General features: G+C 50.0%; 2 protein-coding genes across 3 annotated transcripts in view; one reads left to right on the plus strand and one right to left on the minus strand.

Moving 5' to 3' along the window:
• Nucleotides 1-14,307, plus strand: part of LOC135907908 (endothelin-converting enzyme homolog) — a 40,426-nt gene extending 26,119 nt beyond the window's left edge. Inside the window, exons 4-5 of one of the 2 annotated variants that reach the window (XM_065439692.2) lie at nucleotides 4,383-5,265; nucleotides 8,020-10,399. In XM_065439692.2, the coding sequence (XP_065295764.1) occupies nucleotides 4,383-5,265; nucleotides 8,020-8,034 (898 nt within the window). In that variant the 3' untranslated portion in view covers nucleotides 8,035-10,399. Of the gene's footprint in view, nucleotides 1-4,382; nucleotides 5,266-8,019; nucleotides 10,400-13,305 lie in introns of those variants that run through there. The other variant, XM_065439683.2, reaches the window with a different exon arrangement.
• Nucleotides 6,816-11,886, minus strand: LOC135898263 (uncharacterized). The gene is made up of 2 exons (XM_065427109.2): nucleotides 10,777-11,886; nucleotides 6,816-7,016 (listed from the first exon to the last, which is right to left on the minus strand). The coding sequence occupies exons 1-2, from the start codon at nucleotides 11,884-11,886 to the stop codon at nucleotides 6,885-6,887; spliced, it is 1,242 nt and encodes a 413-aa protein (XP_065283181.1). The 3' UTR covers nucleotides 6,816-6,884.
• Nucleotides 14,308-17,085: the final 2,778 nt, after the last annotated feature.

Genomic DNA, 17,085 nt, shown 5'->3' on the forward strand with positions numbered 1-17,085 from the left:
CGGTGCCGCTTAACGCGGAGCATTGCCAGAGCATGTGCGATAGCGAGCAGTACGATTCGCCGCAATCCGGACATTGCGGCTCTACGTCCGGTGAATAAAGGCTCAGTCTGCCTCTCGAGGGGAGCGACCGTGTTTGCAGCATTCTGAATATAGATGACTGTGGTCTGTGAGTTTAGCGTGGGGGAGCGGGAAGGTCCTCCTCGACAGCTGATAATGCGTTGTTATTTCGTTGAAGGTGAGCAGCGGGTCTCGGTGCTCCCTTCCCTCCCCGCCACTTCACTCGCCACGATCGCCGCGGTGCGTGAGTCCTCGCGCGAGTACGTGCGCCAGCTCGTTGGCGTTGGGAATGTCGGGGTGCACGTCGGCCCCCATGTGGGCTGGAAACCATTTGAGGATGTGATGACCCGCGGCTCCCTCCCTGCCGAGGACGGCCGCCGCTTTCCGCGATATCGAGCCCGAGGCGAATGCTCTGGCCGCCGATCGCGAATCTGTGTATACGTAAGGACGTTCGGGGTCCCTCATTGCCATGGCTATTGCCACCTGTTCGGCCACCTCGGACATTACCCCCTTGACCGATGCTGCGTTGACGATCGTACCATCCCAGCGTATCGAGACGGCCGCCTACCGGTCGCTGCGCCCGTACTGGGCCGCGTCTACAAATGCCGCCAGTCCCGGGCAGTTGGCGGTCGATTTTAGCAGCGCTCGGGCCCCCGCCTTTCGGCGCCCCTGGTTGAATTGCGGGTGGACGTTTCTCGGAAGCGGCTCTACCTTGAAAGTGCCCCTGACCGCCGCGCTGAGCGTGACTCTGCGTGCGTTGCACTCTGCCTCTGCATTTATCCCTGCTTCTTCTAGGATGCGCCTGCCGGCCCTGGTGGTCGACAGCCGCACTACCTGTGCCTTGGTCTGTGCTTCGATGATTTCTGCTAGCGAATTGTGGATCCCTAGCCGATCGAGCCACTCCGTGCTGGTACTGATCGGAAGACCTAGCACCCTCTTGATGCTCTTGCGCATCAGTGTGTCTATCTTGGCCGCGTCTCTCTTGGTCCATTTTAGCACCGAGGCTACGTAATTTACGTGACTCGTGAGGAAGGCGTGATAAAGTCTGATGAGATTGCTCTCGCTGAGCCCTCCCCTGCAGTTCGTCACTCTGAGGATCAGCCGGAGCATGTTTTCCGTTTTGACGTGTTTACCGTAATTTGGAATGTTTACCGTAATTTCGCTCCAACGTTATCTTTGCTTTGGCGCAGTTGACGTTTTGAAATATTCGAATATTCGCATTTAAGAATGACTATTTAGAGTGACTAAGAGTGACTATTTAGTTAGAAGACTGAATCGACTAAGACACTATTCAATTAGTTGTTCGAAAGTTTCCAACATTCGAACACCCCTATCTTGGTCCCTGGCACACAGGAAATGATTGGCAAGCATAAAACATATTGCACATGGACATGTACTACCTGCGATCACTTTGGTATCAGGTGCTGAAAGCCTTTGATGAGCTCTTCCAGATGACCATAGTGGTTCTTCTAAAATACTACAAAGCATTTCGATCCCTTTCTGTTATCTCAAGCATTGCAAAGCAGTGTCTGCCTATTTTGCTGCTGCCGTCTACTTTAGTCTGACGCTTGCGCTCTTTTGTAGGGAATTACCATATTTTCCACTACGGTGACCGTTTAAGTACCGCCTGAACACTCCTGGAGATTTTTTTTCTTCCAGTAGAACCATGAACTGTAGGACCTAAACTCTCAAATGAAGGTAGTAGAAACACCAACACATCTATCGAGTAATTTCAGCAATGCACAACTAATCCGTTACAAAGGTACAAATTGAAATGTAGGTCCCGAGGACTCTGATACAAGCACCAAACAAGCAGGTTGCAGTGATCGCAGGGACTGCGGTGGTCTAACATGTATGGGCAAGTTTTTATGTGGAGTGTAGCATGTTATGGTTAGAAACCTATTGCTAGTACCTTTCTAGTATGTTTGCAGTGCATTGCACCAAATGCAGACAAAGAAATGTTCCGACATTTAATAGGGGCATCAATTATATTTCTCGCATAGTCAATAGAACGACCTGTCGGGAAATAAGTTATTGCAGGGGGGAAAGGGCCATATGCGAAACATTATGCCTTATGGCAAGTATAATCAAGCGAAGTTTTTAACCTTCATACGTGTCAAACGTCGCTTTATCCTCCTCTACTTTGAAGTTATGCTCACATTCGAGGTGCTGCCACAAGTTGAGAAGTGTTTGAAAAAGCTTGGGACACAAATCTCATGCGAGAATTCGTTTTTTACAAGGTATATTTGCCTCTTCCTGTACTAAATTCTGCAAAGCTGCTTCTACGTGTAGAATTCTTATGTGCTTTCTTTTTTAATTATTACCATTACAAAAAGTCTTCTCACAAAATTTTCAACAATGGGTCCCGACGCCCGAAATACACGAAGCGATGTTATAGGCGCAGCGCTTTCACAGCGGTCCACAAACCCAGCAAGTTTGCAACCCCCCCCCCCCCCGCCCCCCTTTTGGGGCGCATAGCTTGCCCCAAAACTATAATCGTCATCCAATTTGCCCGATTTTTTTTTTCTTTAACAGTGTGAGACCAGAACATCTAGATCACGAACGCCATGCGCGTTATTGTCGTGGCACAGCATTCTCGACAGGAAAGTAGCGAGCGCACAGTTTTCAAGAAAGGAAACGCAAGCAAGGCAGATGACCGTATCGTTGTGGGACAAGATAAGCGCCAAAGTGTGTGCACTTTTTTGAAGTATGCATTTGTGTGCACATGGCAAGAGCGAGTTGGCGGCGCAAGTGGGCGACAGCACGCGAAGCTCCAGACACAGCGTACGTTAGGGCCGCTTTATTTTCCCGGTTCCTTGAAGCGTAGAATTAAAATGGCGTTTTGAGGATGCTGTAAACCGACTCCGGGCTATATAAGCTGGACATGTGCTCTGAGATTCCATGCGTGGTCAAATCTCAGCAGCCATCCATTATGAATGTTTGCTTGCTTCTTTGCTCATTAGATGGCACCACAACATTTCACGACGGTGCACGGGGCGCATTTGTTCTTATTGGCCGCCGCTCGTGGTTTGCTTCGGATACATTGGAAACCATGCAGCGCTGACATGAAATACCGATGAAATGCTGCAAGACATGCAGATTGCACAAAAAGTCAGCGTCGCGTCACGCAGATACTGTGTATGAGTCGCAGTGCTTCGCAAACTGCTCCGACTGCTGATTTAATAGCAGGTTCACGCTTGCAGTGTGCGTCGCCACTTCCCGCTTCTTGTACTGACTGCATGCATTCAGAGTGGTCCTATGAATACTAGTGAGCTACACTGAACTGGGGAAACCGATATCAGTCTCGTGTCGGCCAGCTTTACGCGCCCTGGCGCCCTGAGCCGTTAGCTCAGGACGCCAGGCATTTCGGTATATGCGCACGAACCCCTGGGCTGTAGGTATGATCTCCGCTGAACAAAACTGGCAGTGGCTCTAGCTCGACAAAGGCTGCTGGCAAGCACTGACGATCATGCATTTCAGTTTCGGAAATATGTTTCGATTAATTGTGAGTGCGATTAAGTGCATATAAAACCACAGCTGGTGCGGCAATCGCGTTGTCATTGCGATGTTTTCGCTCTGCGGCCGACTTCACGAAGAGTGACTGAGCGACAGTCTGCAGGGAAGTTTTGTCTTTGACGACGTCACGAAATCCTGTCAGACTGCGACTACTCGTTGTCGTCGGTCGCGTCGGCGGCGTTGTTGGCCCTATGTGACAGAATGTCTCTTTATGCGCCACAGTGCCCCGCCTAGTCGGCCAATTATCGGCGTCATTATCTTGTCGTTCTCTTCTCGTCGTCGGTGTCGAGTCGGCACAGTGTGAATGCGCCTTTAGGTCTCTTGGGTATGGAGACGTCAGGCTCTGATACTTAGGCCTCCCATCTCCAAGCCAATATCCTGTGTCAAGTTCGATGCTGCGGCACGCTCTTTGCAATTTTAGAGTTTACGTGCGATATGAGCATCCATCTTGGCATGTGATGCTCTATACTATAAGCACGTGTTTCCCTAGTTCAGCAGAAAATCCGTCTACTCTTACCTAACCAGAAAATTTAATATATTGGTGATACTCGCAGGAGAAACTCCAGTGTGCGGGAGCAACCACACGGTCGGTACGAGACCTCCTTATTTGCTGAAGAAGAACTACTCTACATAAGACGTACTGTCGTATAGCTTCTCTGGAGATAGCTTGTGTGTTTGAGTCGTATGCGGTCCACTAACGTACCGTGTCCGATGAATTCTAGAGCTCACTGAACGACATTATCTCCGCCAGAAAGACAGTATATTGTAGTCCTCTAATATAACTGCAGCCCCATCTTCTCTTATTGCAGGGCGATAATGCACATTCTGAGTAACGAATACGCGGCCACCTACATACCCGAGTACATGAACTACAGCAACGCAGACCTGAGAAGGGCCGTGAATCGCCACCTGCCTGACCGATCACAGGAATGGTCACCGGACATTTTGGTGTGCCTGCAGCTCGAGCAGTTCTCTCGCTTCCTCGACGAGCTACGCAGTCCGGACAAAGCCGCTAGCTTAAAGCTCTACCTGGGCGCGTACCTGGTATTTAAGATGATGACCTTTGCGTCGCGACACTTAACGCACGCTATGATGAAAGTAAAAGGCAAGCTTTCCCAAATCGACCGGTACGTGATGGCGCAGTGCACGGACCTGATCGACACTGCCTTGCCCCTGTCTGCACGGAAGTTCCAGCAGGACAAGATTGATAGCGCGTCGCGACTTGCCATCTTCAACATCTACGCCCGCGTGCTCCGAGCGCTCGTGGACGTCGTCGCCGGCCACGACAGCGAGATCGCCTCCAGTATAGCCGAATATGCGCACACGCTATCCCTGGGTGCCTTCAACTTGACCATCAGGCAAGAGCAGCTAGAGGCGCTCTACGCGTTCGTACCTCGGATAAAAATCGCAAAACTGCTGTCATTTCTGGACCTGTACACTACGGTGATGGACTCTACCCTAACGGTGCTTAAGGATTCCACGAACGTCCAGAGGGGGAACCTCGCGCACGTTCCAAACTTGGCAACCATTCCCGTCTACCGTCTTCTAGTGGCACGCGAGATAGCGATCCCGCCGTATGCGTTACTGTGGCCCGTGTTCCACCGCGAATACCCCGCAGCAGTGAACATGGGGTTGCTTGGAACTTTCATCGCTCGAGGTCTGGTGGACATGGTGTTTTACATGTTCTTCAGGGTGAGTAAATTGCTTTGTATTTTGTTTTAACTACACAAGTTAGCAACACCTGAAATGTACGCGCTCGGTGTACGGACGTTAAAGGGGCCCTGAACCACCCCTCGGGCTCGGTGAAATAACGCAGCCCGCCATTCGCATACGATGCTGTGAACTTCTCAGCCAACTTTTGCTGTCGTGCGCGGTGCGTGGAACTTGCGAGCGGAGCCCGAAGTCACGTTTTTCTCAAACGCTCCCTTTTCAGAGAGCAGCCTGCTCCTCACTCTCTTCTGGACGCTTTATTTCGTGATAAAGCAGATTCCCATACGCGGCTGCTATTGGTAGCTGCGGTAGGCTACGCAGCGTAGGTACCATGTCCGCCGTGGGATGCCGCCACGAGTCCACTGGCTAAGCGCACTGCGGCTCGCCAAGGACAATCGCGTTTAGCTTACGTTTAGCGCGTCTTGGGCACCAAAATCGGAAGTCGTCGCGCCTAATTTAACAACCAAATTGAAATTCGAATTGCGCGCCACGGTGACCTTTAGACCTTTAGAAGGCGCAGCGTTGTGGGCACGCCGCACTACGCCGTAGCCCCCGCATTGCAAGGCATAGGAGAAGTAACGGGAACACCGCGGAAGCCGTGTTTGACTGTCAATAAATCCGCTTCCGCTGAACGCATTGGAGAATTTTTTTGCGCCAAAGTATTTATGAAATAGCCAATTTTCACTTCAAATGTTTTCCGCTCTCCTATGGAAAGTGGTTGAGGGCCCCTTTAAATAGACTATCGCGGTTTAACGATGGCTTTTCAGGCAATTATGGCATATTAACGCGATAGCGTTAAGGAGCTCGTGTCGCAGAAAAGCCGGTGTCGTCGGCGTCGGTGTCGGCGTCGGCGTCAGCGTTTTTGCGGCGTTGACCGTGAGCGATAAATCACGGCAGGCACTCCATAAATAAAAAGCAACTTCCAAGATGGTCTGGGTGGGAATCGAACCAGGGTCTCCGGAGTGTGAGACGGAGACGCTACCACTCAGCCACGATTTCGATGCTTCCAAAAGGTACAAACGCGCCTCTAGTGAATGCGGTGTTGCCTTCGAAACGAGCCGTGGAAAGTTATACTGTGGTGTATACAGGTAATTATGAACATGTAACTTACAGAAGTCGCAATTACACGAGTAGCGAAGTGCGTTTCGCTGCATTTCTTCTGCGCTTTCCGCACACGGAGAGCCATCTTGCGGCAAACACAGAAGAGCCCCTCCTCTCCATGTACGGCGCTGCCCCGACAGATGGCGCGCCACGCGCGCATTGGAGCTGTCGCGGTTCGGACTCTCTCCCCTGACAACGCTTCGCCTCGCTCCCTCCGCAGAATCAAGCGTCCTTCCTTTCTTTAGATCACTATCTCTCTATCTCTCTGCCCGTGCCGATCACGGCGTTTGGCTGGCGTGCATCATTTCCCCCTCCGGGATACCGAGTTCTTTGGTTCGCTCCGCTTGCTCAGGCGCACGTTTCATTGCTGCGCCGAACGCCGCGTTGCTCGACCATATGGCTCGACGCTCACCGCGTCTGATGCGGGATGGATGGAAAACTTTATTAAGCAAGTGAGTTTGGACCGTACAAGGTCTCAGGGCCACCGCACAGCCCTCACATTACGCGCATGTGTCCAGGCCACGTAGGGCCATGGCACTGGCACCCCGGTTCACACAGCGAAGTTGCGCGTCCGGGTCCTGCGACGCAAGGAGGGCCTCCCATTCCTCCCATGTACCGATGGCGGGCTGTCCCTGCGGGGGAGGATCGGCAGGGCAGCCGAAGAGGATGTGGTCAAGGGTGGCGTGCGATTCTCCGCAGAGAGTGCACTCTGGGGAAACATGGCGGAAGTGGGATAGAAGCTGAGGGGTAGGAAGAGTTCGCGTCTGGAGTCGCCTCCAGAGGATTTGTTGGGAGTGGGATAGGCGGGGGTGGGGAGGGGGATAGAGTCGACGGGCAAGGCGTGCTTGTTGAGTTAGTTCTGAGAACGTGTGTGCCCGCTCCCTCGAGAAATCCCGGCTGGGGTCGCCATTTGCCCGGCAAATAAGTCCTCGGGCTATGTTATCGGCGGCCTCATTTCCGGGATTGCCAGAGTGAGCCGGAACCCACACGAGCTCAATACACCTATCGGGATTTAGGGTGCACATTCTCAATATCTGCCACGCGGGGGGATGGACGCGTCCGCGGGCGAAGTTAAGAATGGCTGTTTTGGAATCGCTTAGTATATAAGCCGCATTGGTTTGGGCAATGGCTATTGCTATAGCTGCTTCTTCTGCTTCTTCCGGGGTACAAGGTGGGTCTATCAAATGGGTAAATGGGGGGGCTTCTGGATGATAAGCCACAGCTACTGAACGGTCTGTACCACACGCGGCGTCCACCCAGCGCACATCCTCTAAAGTGCCATATTCTTTATGGAGAGCTTTGGCCCGCGCGACTCGGCGGGATTGATGGTATTCAGGGTGGACATTCTTAGGAAGGGGTTTCAGGATAAGCGCGGAGTGTATGGCTCGAGGGAGAGAGATGAAGTCTGTCGTGTGTGCCGGTATGCGAATTCCCAGAGAATCCAGTATATATCGTCCAGTTTCCGTGCCAGCCAGACGAAGGTACTGTGTGTAGCGATGTGCATCTATAAGTTCTTGTATAGTGTTGTGCATTCCTAATTTTAAGAGTCTGTCCGTGCTAGTGCTCTTTGGTAAGTTTAGCGCTGCTTTGGTAGCCATGCGGATAAGAGCATTGATCTTGTCTTTATCCGAACAGGAGAGGTTCAGGTAAGGAGTGGCGTAAAGAATGCGGCTAAGCACAAAGGCATGCAGCACCTTCAGATTATCTGCTTCGTCTAGACCGGCTCGTGAATGTGAAACCCTTCTAAGAAGATGGATGACTGAGTAAGTGGACTGTTTTAGTGCTTTCAGGGTAAGGTTGTTTTTCCCCGTGTCCTGTAAATGCAGGCCAAGAATGCGGAGGGTAGGTGTTTGCGGTATGGGAGTGTCATGCAGGTAGATAGTGATGGGGGAGGTAGGGACGCGCCGCGGGCGGATTATGAGGAGTGCTGACTTTGTGGGGGAGCATTCAAGCCCAATGTTTGCCGCGTGAGTAGCGATAGTTGTAGCGGCTTCCTGAAGGGTCGATTCTATGTCGCCATCCGAGCCGTATGTGGTCCAGACCGTTATATCATCCGCGTAAAGTGTGTGTCCTAAGTGCGGGATGCGGCTGAGAGCCTTGGCCAGGGGGATGAGGGTGAGGTTGAAGAGGAAGGGAGATAACACCGCCCCTTGCGGGGTACCAATGTTACCAAGCGTGAAGTGGGGGGTCTGTATATCATCTATATGCAGTGAGGCTGTGCGACCGTTTAAGAAGGCCCGGATATAGTTGTAGGTCTTAGGCCCCAACTGCAGCTCTTGGATGCCCTGCAGGATGGCGCTGTGTGTAACTTTGTCGAATGCTTTGGTGAGGTCGACTGCCAGGATTGCTCTGGTGTGATGTAACATGTCATTGAGGATAGCGTGTGAAATCTGCAGTAGGGCGTCCTGTGCCGAGAGGTGGGATCGAAATCCTACCATAGTATGGGGATATAGTCCATGGGATTCCATGTGTTGCGTGAGACGGGTGAGGATGACATGCTCAAACAGTTTGCCCAAGCACGAAGTCAGCGAAATGGGACGGAGGTTTTGGGCGTTAATGGGCTTGTTTGGTTTAGGAATGAATATTATTTTCCCGTGCTTCCATTCAGCAGGTAGCACCCCCATTTCCCAGCACTCATTGAAGTAGTCGGTGAGAAGGGAAATTGAACGGTCATCTAAATTTCTGAGCATGACATTTGTGATTTGGTCCTCCCCAGGGGTTGAGTTTCGGAGCTTGATAAGGGCTGCTCTGACTTCAACCTCCATAATGGGGGCGTCGAGGGAGGGTTGATCGGGGCCTACATAGTCGGGATATGATACAGCTTGGCCCACAGTGGTATAAGTTGATTGGAGTTGGCGTAACAGTGCTTGATGATTTTGGCGATGTTTATGGGTAAGTCTTTTTAGTGTGAGCCGAGTTTGCTTTTTAGTTTGAGTGGGGTCTATCATATGTCGCAAAAGATGCCAGGCCCTGGTGGAGGAGAGATTACCTCGTAATCCGTCACATAATTGGTGCCAGTTAGATTTACTGAGTGCGGCACTGTGTTCTTCTATTTGTTTCTGTAGTTGCGCTAATTTTAGCTTAAGTTTCCGATTTTGCTTCTGGGTTTTCCAGCGTGTGAGGATACTGCTTTGAGCTTGTAGTAGGTGCGCTAAGCGACTGTCTGCAACGGGAGTCTCGGGGGTGGCATCTAATGTTTGCGTGAATGCCTGGACATCCTGTTTCAGCTCTGTCATCCATGTGTGGAGGTTAAAGGGGGATTCTAATGTTTTGGCCTCTCTGTGCTTCCGAAGATTATCCCAGCTGGTAATCCTGACACGGTAGGCTTTAGCTTTTATGGCGAAATCAAGCTGTATAGTTATGATATAATGATCACTGCCCAGGGCCTCATTTGAGTTTGTCCACACTGGTGTGGGAAGGTTGCGACCAAAAGTAAGATCTGGGCTTGTGTCGGCAGTGACACTATTGCCGATTCTTGTAGGTGTGCTCAGATCATTATATATGGACAGGCCGTGCATCTGAAGGGTGTTGTGCAATTCCGCTCCTCTCTTGTTAGTGCGTGTGTACCCCCAGTCTACATGTGCGCAGTTGAAGTCCCCTAATATAATGAGGGGGTCCTTTTTTGCAGCGTTGGAGGCGGCTTTAATTAGAGAGATTAAATCTGAGACCGGTTGCCTCGGGAGGAGGTAACAGTTGAGGATGAAGAGGGGTTGAGATCTGTGAGTGGAGGGGATTAATTCTATGAATGTGTGAGCTACCGGCGAGGTTAGTACATGACAAGTGTATGGTACGAAATGTTGGAGATACGTCGTAACCCTGGGGTTTGGAGTGGTGTCGGAGGGTACCAGAGCGTATCCTGGCAGCGATAAATTTGTGCCAGCATCCTGAAGTGCTACTATATCAGGGGGTGTGGAGGAAGCAGAGAGGAGCTGCTGCAGGGGGTCTCGTTTGCGACGAAACCCCCTGCAGTTCCATTGTAGGATGCTTAATTGGAGATTATTGCCCGTCAACTGGGCCATGCTGAAGGGTGGGGGGGCGGAGGATGGGAGCAGCTGTGGGGTTGCTAGCTGGGATATGTGAAGGCATTCCAACAATTATTTGTGGAATTTGTTGTAGAATAGTAGAGGTTACCTGACTGATAATAGTTTCTGTAAGCTTAGTGATGGCGGCTTCAATGTAATTTTGAGTCTGAGCCAGAATACTGGCTTCGAGCTGTTGGGCAAATTTTTGTAATTTAGAATCCATGTCTGGAATGTCTTCTGATCTGCGTTTCTTTTGTGGAGGGGGTGTGGAGGGTTGGGGTGTAGGTGAAGAGGTTTGGGGTGTTGGTGAAGGAGTGGGTGGAGAAACGGTAGGAGGGATGGAATTAATGGCTGCCCTAAGATGCCTTACCTCTTCCCGCAGGAGAGCTATCTCTTCCTCCCGCTGTGAGGTTTGGGGTGTACTGGTGGGCTTGGTCCAGGCTCGCTGGCGATCTTGATGAGACACTAGCGGTGGAAAGTCCTTTGGCGTGGGCACTGGTTGCTTGGGTTTCGACGCGGTCTGTCTACGAGGTGGAGGGGTCCTGGCTTTGCACGAGCCGGTACCGGTAAGGTGGGAACCACCACAAAGAATGCAGCTTGGCGTGCATGGGGTCTCTTGAGGGGTGTGCTTCTCGCCACACCGCGGGCACAGTCCAGCCTTCGGGAGAGGGCACACGTCGTACCTGTGTCCAGGCTTCCTGCAGTTTGTGCAGGCATCGGGGCTTCCCTGGTATTTGGTGCAGCGGTGTACCACACACATATATTTAATTGTGTGAGGCACGGGACCTGAGGCAAAAGTTATTAAGATGGACGTTGTTTTACCCATGCGTCGGGCCGCTATAATGTTAGCGTCCGGGTTTCTGTATTGTAAGTCAGTTAGGATTTGTTCTGGTGTCTCGTTCCAGTAGGCCCGGGAAATGACGCCCTTGACTGCCGCTGGAGGGGCCGCGATGTACGCGGCTACCGGGTATTGTAGTCCATCTAAGGTAATTTGCTGGATTTTGACCAAAGCGAGAGCTGTTGCCTCCGCTACCGTCGCCACTGTAAAGGTGTTGTTAGTTGGATGGATCCTTATGTGCAACTCGCCTATCACTGAGCAGCTGAGGGTCGAGTGAAGTGCCTGCAGGATACTGGGAGCCGGGATCTTCTCCAGGGAGAGGCCGCCTCGCGGGCGAAAGACTACTCTGATGGTACCCGCCGGCAGTGCGGCGAGTTGCTTGCTTCTATGGACGACGACGCGCGTCATGCGTAGGAGCTGTGGCGTCTCCTTGAACGCGCTTCGTTTGTTCCCAGATGCAGCGTCCGGTGGCGCGCCGGCGTTGCTGGCGCTTGGTTTAGGTTGAACGGTGGCCGATACCGGGTGTTTTGGGGGCGAATTCGAATCCGTGGTCCGATTACGGTATGCATGGAGCACAGTTTTCCACTCACCAGGGTGGCAGTCCGACGGGTTCGAGGTCTCTCCATCCACGGGCTCCTCCATGGCTGTTGGGGAGTGAGGAACGCGGCGCACCGGCGAGGCTCGCCTCGACGAGGCAAGGCTTAGCGCAGCGGCGTGGCTGCCAGAGACATTTTCATCAGGTAGCTCACCGAGGTCATTGGACACATCCAAAAGATGGTAGCGTTTGGGGTCCGTGAACCTTCCAGGATCCGTTGAGGGCCTTGGTGGGTCCTAGAAAGGACTTAGCTGGGCACAGGAACCAGAAATTGGCGGAGCCGATAATAAACGCGTCCGCTCACTCGGGCCCCCTAGCGGCCTTTTCCTCTGATGCGGGGCGCCTCGTAAGTGATGGCTGCCCTGTAGCCCATTGTCTTACACCCATTGGCGGGTCGACGGGAACGCTATCGCGTTCCACTCTTGAAGGCGAAGCTTAAGCGTCCTCCAATTTTTTATCTTGGGCGTACGCATAAATGTGGCAACATATTTCTTTACCAATAGGTAGCCACATCTGCAGCAAGGCGAGGACTGGATGCCGGTTTCTTGAAGTTAATTTCCTATGAAGGTTTTTTTTATTAGCTCCAGCAACGCAGAAAATTTCACACTAGTTCGATTGAATATATTGGTAAATCATGATTGACGTAACACCTGACTTCACTGCAATGAACGTATTTGAAGGGAGCGCTTGCACAATTCTGTGTCCTCCTGTAATAGTAGATTTTGTTCAACAGCTGCAGCCATGGAGGTACAGCTTTTTTTGTTCATGCTTCAATAGTAATACGAGTTACGGTCGAGTTACTTGTCTTAATAATACGAGTTACTACGAGAGTAATTAGGAGTAATATGAGTTACTCTTATTTTTACTCATTTCGAGCATAAGGATAATAATGAGCAAAAGGAGAACAAGGTGAAATCTGGAGCCGATGTTTCTACAAGTGGACTTCAAGGCGACATATGCTTTCTTCGCCACAGTGTATATGTAATAAGTGGATAAGGATAAGTGGTTAGAACGCGAAGACAGAACTTTCCTATTTAGAATTTTGCGGCGAGACCTGTGAGAATTCAGTCTGACGTCACGGATTTCAAGAACTTGTCTCATATTAACGTTTTCGTGTGTGGGAAACGCTTTAGAAGCCTGCTGAGTGTTTAGCTCTTCTGGAATATCACGTAGTCATTTTTTACCGATAAGCGGTTAAGTATACCAGGCCCCCGTCAGGGCAAACATGTATTTCTCGTATTGAAGATGCATACTTTGTGAAGCGAGTGCCTTAAGATTTATTTTTAGCGTCAGTTTAAAAGTCGAATTGGAGCCGTTAACTCCCGGTGGGAATGAATTCACGGTGGACCACACAAGAATATTTAGCTTCTCTCGGTGGCACTTCGCCATCTTTTGTGCTACTCTGCGCCACGATAGTTTGCTACAATGTTAAAGCATACCGTAACAAATCGGTTGCTGCTTTGCAGGATGAGGACTTCCTGCCTCTGGCCCAGGTGAAGTTCCCAGCTGCGCTGCTGGACTTCATCGAACGCCTTAGGCGAAGTCTTAAATACAGCCTGAAGAGCTTAAAAAACGGGACAACGTCGAGGATTGACATCGAGGAGCTGATGAAGCAAGTCATCGCGGGACACCTGGTGAGCAGGGCTCTTGCCACGGTGTCGTCGCCGAAGCCCACCGCGTACTTCTCAGCGCTGCCCGCAGAACGGCTCTTGTACATGGCCACCTGCTTCAGATACTGCCAAACGACACCGAAATTGAGGAGCTTCGCCGCCTGCAACGTGGTTGTGCCACACCTTCCCGGGTTTGCGCGGGCCTTCGGCTGCAACGTTACGTCGGGCTCCGCGTACTCCTTGGGTGACATTCCTGAAGCAGCACCGAAGAACGAGGACGTTGCACGCCGCACTACTGAATATGTGACGGTTTAATGCTCCTATCCCAAGGCCAGATGGAACAGGAGTTGATCCTTGTTTTTATACGTTTTGTTGTTCAATCCACCTCTCTATTTAGTTGGTTCTAGTCTTCCTCAGGTATTTATTTGTTTATTCCACAATTTCACTTGTCGATACAGCACTTTCATAAATTTCCAGCTAGCCTGCATATGACCAAGATGGTAAAGCCTTTCCGTATATTGCTACAGAGAAAAAAAGTAATTTTAATGCTTTGTCTACTAATAATGATCTATCGGATGAGTGAGTGCACAAATGAAGACCATAGAGTGCGCGATGAAGTCGCACGAGAGAAAGTAACAAGGTTCTTAGCAGGCGTGAATATGTCTATTGTGCAAAGGAAGGGTCTCAGAAGTGTTGAGTGGGTTCCTACAAGTACTTATTTTCGCGACTCGTACATAAAATATTATCGTAGCGACAATGACATTACCGCGAAGGACATTAGCCGTGCGGAACGATCACATTTGTGTATGTGTTTGAGTGCGTACGCGCGCTTTTGTGTATACATGTGTTCTCTTCTGTGCGCATGCTGTGTCGTCAACGCATTGTTCGTGTGTGTGAGTGCATAAAAATAGGCTAAGGGTGTGCTGTACTCATGATTCGTGCTTGGCTGCAATATGTACGCCTTGTGTCCATATTATACCTCCAGGTATTGGCTGCAGTGTCTGGCTGCTCCAGGCAGGTTGCTCGTATTCGCGGGCTTCTTTTACACTCTGGAAAACACTTGTACGTAGCACGTATTAAATTAGAATATCTGAGAAGTTGGATAATATATTATTTGGGAAGCTTATTAATTAAGACTAATTATGTAATTAGGCGAAATGCAAAATATAATTTGGGTATCTCCAAGCGACGGCAAACAACATTACCTCGGTTCTGCCCAGTTTCGTGTCATTTGCATACTTCTAAATCTTGGTGAGTGATATGCCAATGCATTCTAAGACGACGCGACCAAATGCCTGTTGCTGGCTATTGTATGAAGTATGCCGCACAATTTTTTGGTATTCTGTTGAAGCAGTGGAGCAGTGAAGTTAGGCGAAGAATTCAAATTAGAAAGCTATTGGTCCGTTTGCAAAACGTCCGATTAAACAGTTTCTGACTTGATATCTTATTCGTTTGCTTATTGGAAATGTCCGCGAAATTGAAAAATTATCACGTGACGCGCCCGTTCGCGTGTTGTAATTGCAGTGCTCCCAAACGTTTCTCGTACAAACGAACATAGCACCTATAGCAGGATGTGCTGCCACTTAAGACAGGGCAGGGACGCTGGCGTTGGCTGTGCGATTTACGCCACCATTTAGCTTCACTCGGGGCGGTTCACGATTGCAATAAGCAGGCGCAGCGGCAGCACACCGGGCAAAATGCTATGTTCGTTTGTATGCGGAGCATTTGGCAGCGTTGGAATCACGGCGCGCAAGTGGACATGTCACGTGGTATTGTTTTAGCGGCATTAGGCATTAGCGGAAAAAGGCTAATGCCTGATATAAAGTTGGAAACTGTTAATTTGGACGTTTTGCCAGGCGCTCTACAACTTCCTAATTTGAATTTTTCGCCTATCATTGTTGCTTCCGAAGTTGGTTAATTAATCTGATGTTAAGCAGAATACAAATAGTGACTTATTCCATAGAATAGTTAGCAACATCTATTTGGTCGCGTCGTCTCAGACTGCATAGGCATATTTTTAAACTCTGGATAAATTTTGCTGGGACACCCTGTATATAGACGCCATATGTCTGGTGGTCATTGAACACATCAGTATTCAGGGCTTTGAACTGCAGGCATATCAAGCAAAAAATTCTGGCGTATGTAGATGGTGTCGCAGCTTGTATCAATAAAGTGTTGCAGCTGCGCAAGGAAGAGAAGCGGGTAGAAGCACGCCGTCTTCCGTCGCGCTAGCCTTCGGGGGATGGTAGGGTTTGGGGCGCGAATTCTACTCCGGGCGGTCCGTACGCCGAGCGCCCCAGCGCGCGCCGCTGTATCCTGATGGCCATCTGCGATGCGTACGGAGTCCGCCGCTCGATGCGCTTTTGCGGCTAAGTTCGCGTCAATGCAAGACGCAGCACGAAGGTCATCATCATCATAAAAGCTTTATTGGATGGACTGAGCAGTTGGAGCACGCAGGCTCCCGGAACCCCGAACGACCCCACTGCACTCAAGCGTTTATATTGCTTCGGTCCTTAACGCTGGCAGCCAGTTCAGTCGGTCACTTCGCTCGCCGCTGCTGCCACGCTTCCTCCCGCCAGCGTTTTGACAGCCATTATCGCGGTGATCGAGTGAGATGGGTTCATTTTTGCTTGTGCGCGCGTGACACTAGGCTTGTTTGTTTGTTTACAAGTTTATATGGCCGATAAAGCTACAATGCTTGCTTGGTATACCTGTCCCCTTATTTGCTATTGCAATCGACGCTTCTTCTTTCGGGTGAAACGGCGAAGTTTTCACACTCTGCATGCGTCTAAATACTGTTACGATTAGTTTAATTCGTTTCCAAGTCATACACTTACAACACTACAAGCTAACTTGCTCAAAATAAACCGTCGCGAAATTTCGGTAACCTGCTGGAAGAAGCGTAACTTTATTCGATTGGTTGCTTTCACGTCTCAAGTTTGTAGTATAGTGTCGCCCCCTGTCAGATCTCTGTGTCATCGTACATGTTTTGTAGTTGTTTAGCTAGATGGCGCCCCCCCCCCTTCTGTCATGTGACGAGCTTGGACCAATCGGGAGGTGTCATCTGGCGTGTGAAGCCTTTATTAGTGACAAACGGCCGCGGGTCGGTTGAGTCCTTGTCCGGTTTTCATCACGAGCAGTTAGCCCTTACAAAAATTTTTATAGAAAGTCCATAGACAGTCCATAGACATTTGTCTATGAAGTCTATAGACTGTCTATAGACATTTCTTTAGACTGGTCTATAGACAGTCTATAGATTTATGGCCATACACTGTTTATAGACTGGTCTATAAAAAGTCTGAGTTTATAGACTGTCTATAGACATTTCTTTAGGCTAGTCTATAGACTTATGGCCGCACACTTTTTATAGACTAGTCTATAAAAAGTCTGAGTCTATAGACTGTCTATACACTGTATATAGACTGTCTGTAGACTTATGGCCATACACTTTTTATAGACTAGTCTATAAAAAGTCTGAGTCTATAGATTGTCTATAGACTTTCGATAGACTTATGGCCATACACTTCTTATAGACTAGTCTATAAGAAGTCTGAGTCTATAGACTGTCTATAGACCGTCTATAGACTTATGGCCATACACTTTTTATGGACTAGTCTATAAAAAGTCTGAGTCTAG

This window comes from Dermacentor albipictus, chromosome 1 (genome assembly GCF_038994185.2).
Source record: "Dermacentor albipictus isolate Rhodes 1998 colony chromosome 1, USDA_Dalb.pri_finalv2, whole genome shotgun sequence".
Lineage (NCBI taxonomy): Eukaryota > Metazoa > Arthropoda > Arachnida > Ixodida > Ixodidae > Dermacentor > Dermacentor albipictus.

Bases quoted from the DNA above. Each gene is read 5' to 3' on its own strand.
- LOC135898263 (XM_065427109.2), bottom strand. From the start codon at position 11,886: ATGGAGGAGCCCGTGGATGGAGAGACCTCGAACCCGTCGGACTGCCAC. The intron at 7,017-10,776 runs GTAAGGCATCTT...CCTCCCCCGCAG, and splicing joins TAGCTCTCCTGCGGGAAGAG to GGACAGCCCGCCATCGGTAC.